The sequence below is a fragment of the Buceros rhinoceros genome, unplaced genomic scaffold (genome assembly GCF_000710305.1).
Source record: "Buceros rhinoceros silvestris isolate BGI_N320 unplaced genomic scaffold, ASM71030v1 scaffold21367, whole genome shotgun sequence".
NCBI classification, from domain to species: domain Eukaryota; kingdom Metazoa; phylum Chordata; class Aves; order Bucerotiformes; family Bucerotidae; genus Buceros; species Buceros rhinoceros.
Genome location: NW_010424221.1, coordinates 907 through 3,924, shown reverse-complemented (window position 1 = coordinate 3,924; position 3,018 = coordinate 907). Strand labels below are relative to the sequence as shown.

At 52.7% G+C, this 3,018-nt stretch overlaps 1 protein-coding gene across 1 annotated transcript in view; it reads right to left on the bottom strand.

The window, feature by feature from the left end:
• The window catches only part of LOC104497467 (maltase-glucoamylase, intestinal-like), a gene marked incomplete at both ends in the record, with an annotated part of 6,511 nt that overhangs the window by 3,107 nt on the left and 386 nt on the right, over positions 1 to 3,018 (bottom strand). Inside the window, 2 exons of the mRNA XM_010140719.1 lie at positions 664 to 835; positions 2,013 to 2,164. Of these exons, the coding sequence (XP_010139021.1) occupies positions 664 to 835; positions 2,013 to 2,164 (324 nt within the window). The remainder of the gene's footprint in view (positions 1 to 663; positions 836 to 2,012; positions 2,165 to 3,018) is intronic.

Below are 3,018 nucleotides of genomic sequence, written 5' to 3'. Positions count from 1 at the left end.
CCCCCAGCGTGGGCTGACACTGGGGGTTGCCCTGACCCAGGGGCTGGACCCTGCACTTGGCCTGGTTGAACTTCATGAGGTTCACATGGACTCACTTCTCTAACCTGTCCAGGTCCCTCTGGCTGGACCCCGTCCCTCAGGCATGTCCCCGCACCACTCAGCCTGGTGTCATCTGCAGCTTGCTGAGGGTGCCCTTGATCCCACTGTCCACGTCATTGATGACGGTACTGACAGCGCTGGTACCAGCCTGGACCCCTGAGAGACACCCCGTCTCCATCTGGACATCGAGCTGTTGACCACCCCTCTCTGGCTGTGGCCATCCAACCAATTCCTTCTCCTATACAACCCCCACATAAAATACAACGCCACGACAGGAGAAGAGCTGCACCCACCGAATTCTGCACCAAGAGCGCACGGGCAGGAAATAACCCCAAACCCGAAGCCTGTCAGATGTTCACCAGCTGTTTGCAGCAGAACCCAACCAACCCCAGCCAAGTGTGTACAAAAAGCTCTTCCAACAGGGGTTTAATCAGCAGCATCTCATGCTCTGCAGCACTTGGCAAGTCTGTAAGTGCAAAAGACCTGCCAGAGGTGGTCAGTGTGCCGACTGCTGGATTCCAGAATTCACCTGGGGAGGGGAAGTGCGGTAAAATCAGCGCTTACCCCGGAAGGGGCCGTGTCCCTGTTGAATATGGGCCAGGTCTTCCAGTTGACGTCGTGTCGGTACTGCTTGTGCACGTGCTCACCCACCCCGTAGATGTTGGCGCTGGGGAGTTTGATGGAGAGCTGTAAGAACTGCTCCGCGTACACCAAGGGGCCGATGGTGGTGTCGAACCTGGCGGAACGTGACATGGAGCTCTTTATGCTGGAGGCTGGATCCATTAGCACCACTAACCCCCCCCAAAAAACCCGAGCCGTCATTTAAGAAAGTGTTTGTGCCACGTGACACTACTCATTTTGTCATGTGCGTCTTGAAAATCGGCCCAAAGGGCCACGTGGCGCCTCAGTGAAAATACCGGGTGTTTCTAACAACAATTTCTTAACTGTCAAATTTGTGTCATTAGAGACATGAAAACGCAACTTTGACTTTTTCCAAATTAAATGAAAACCTGAGGAAAACAAGAACGGTCCTCTGGAGCGGTTTCAAACAGGTCCCGCCAGCTGGTTGTTCCAGTTAAGCCAGCCCAAGGCCCCGCTCCGCCTCCTGCGCCCTGGGAACGGTAAATCAGCCTTTGCGGGGGCTTTTAGGAGAGCAAACACCCCAGTAACGGGGAGGAGGGAAATCCTGGTTGACGCAGCCGGAGGAGGCGAGGGCAGCCCGGCTCCCGCTGGAGCTCAGCTGAGCCCAGCGATTCCTTTTTAATTGATTCAATCAATATTTACTCCCGAGGCTTCTGCCTCCCGGGGGGTTTGTCCAGCTCGGCTTTCTCGGGGTCTGTGTGGTTTTTTAGAAAACAGGAATGAAAATCCTCTGGTGCAGAAGCACCTTGAAAGTTTTACTTGACAATATTCTAGGACCAGCTTAGCGCTGGTTGGTACCAGCTGGTCTTCCATCACACCCCCCAGTTTGGAGGGCCGAGAACTTCGGGAGGAGCATCATGAACAAGACATGATCGATGCAGTGCAAAAGGGATGCTGGGAAGGATTTCTCACAATTGATTAATTGATGGCACAATTCATCAATCCTCCCTGGGATCAAGGGGAGAAGAGGGCACAGAGCCACGTCCAACGTGGCAGCGCCCAAACCCCTGTGAGATCGATGTCCCCGTGTTCCAGATCCTGCGTGGAAAGGTTCTTCCCACCCTGCTGGTCCATCAAGAGAAGATGGTAGAACCTAAACCTCGGCGAGAGAGACCTCTCCAGCTCCCAAAGTGCGTGTGGAAGAGCCTTTCCACCCTGCTGGTCCATCAGAAGAAGAGAAGCAGCAGCTCACAAGTCTAGAGCCACGCAGGCCTTCAGAGAAAACAGGCGGCAGCGCGATTTTGGGGATACAAAGGGCAGAATTTACTCACAGAACTTTCCTGTTGCTCACTCTGGTCACTTTGATGCCAAAGGGGTTTCGCTGGACTTCAACCTCATATTTCAAGTTGGAGGCTGCTGGACCACTGAAAGGTCCCACGTGCTCATGGGGGACTTCAAACCTCTGCCTTTTAGGATCGGTGATCTACGCATTTTTGAAGAACAAAGTAAGTTTAAAGAACAAAATCAGTCGTTTAGAAAATTAGGGCTCGTTTTAACACTTTCCAGCGCCACCAACCAAACTTGACTTGGCAAAACCACCCGCCCGGTTGTCAAAACAGCGTCGCACTGAGACATCATCCACATCCATAACTGGCAAAACCAAGGCTGCACAAACCTCCTCGGCATCCCTGGCTGTGTAGCTGTGGAGTATTTCCCATTATTGCCCGATCTGGGGGTGTTCTCCCCACGGGAAACAGGCAGGAGGCAGAATTTGGCACGACCGTGTCCATGGGCATTGCCCAGCCCGGCCTCAGCATCTCCCCGTCAGCCTTCCCACACCGCCTGCCTTGGCTGGGCGGAGCCAAACCCAGCTTGACACCCGCATTTTTGGCAGGAAAATATGTGGCAACCTCAAGCCTCAAGAAAATGAAAATAAAAAAAAAATAAAAGGAGGGAAAAGAAAAAAGAAAAAATTCAAAAAACAAAAATTCGAAAAACCCAAACTGCACAAACCGAACCAGAAAACCCAACGACAAAATAGAAAAAAGGACCGAAGTCCTGTCCAGCCCCAAACCCGTGGATTTTGTCACATTTACTACGACTCGATTGTTGCGTATTTATGATTTGGCAGATTTACTACGGGCGCTGCTCTCTCCGTGGGGTCCCAAGTGCTTTCCAAGAGCTGCAGTTTCTGCCAGAACGATCGGGAGGTCACGTAAATAAACGTATTTGGCCCAAACGGTTTCCGGGGGCAGGGGGCAGGGGGTGGAGGCACTGGACAGTCTGACCCCGCAGAAGGAATTTGTGGCTTTTCACACTGAATCCTGCCGGGCGAAC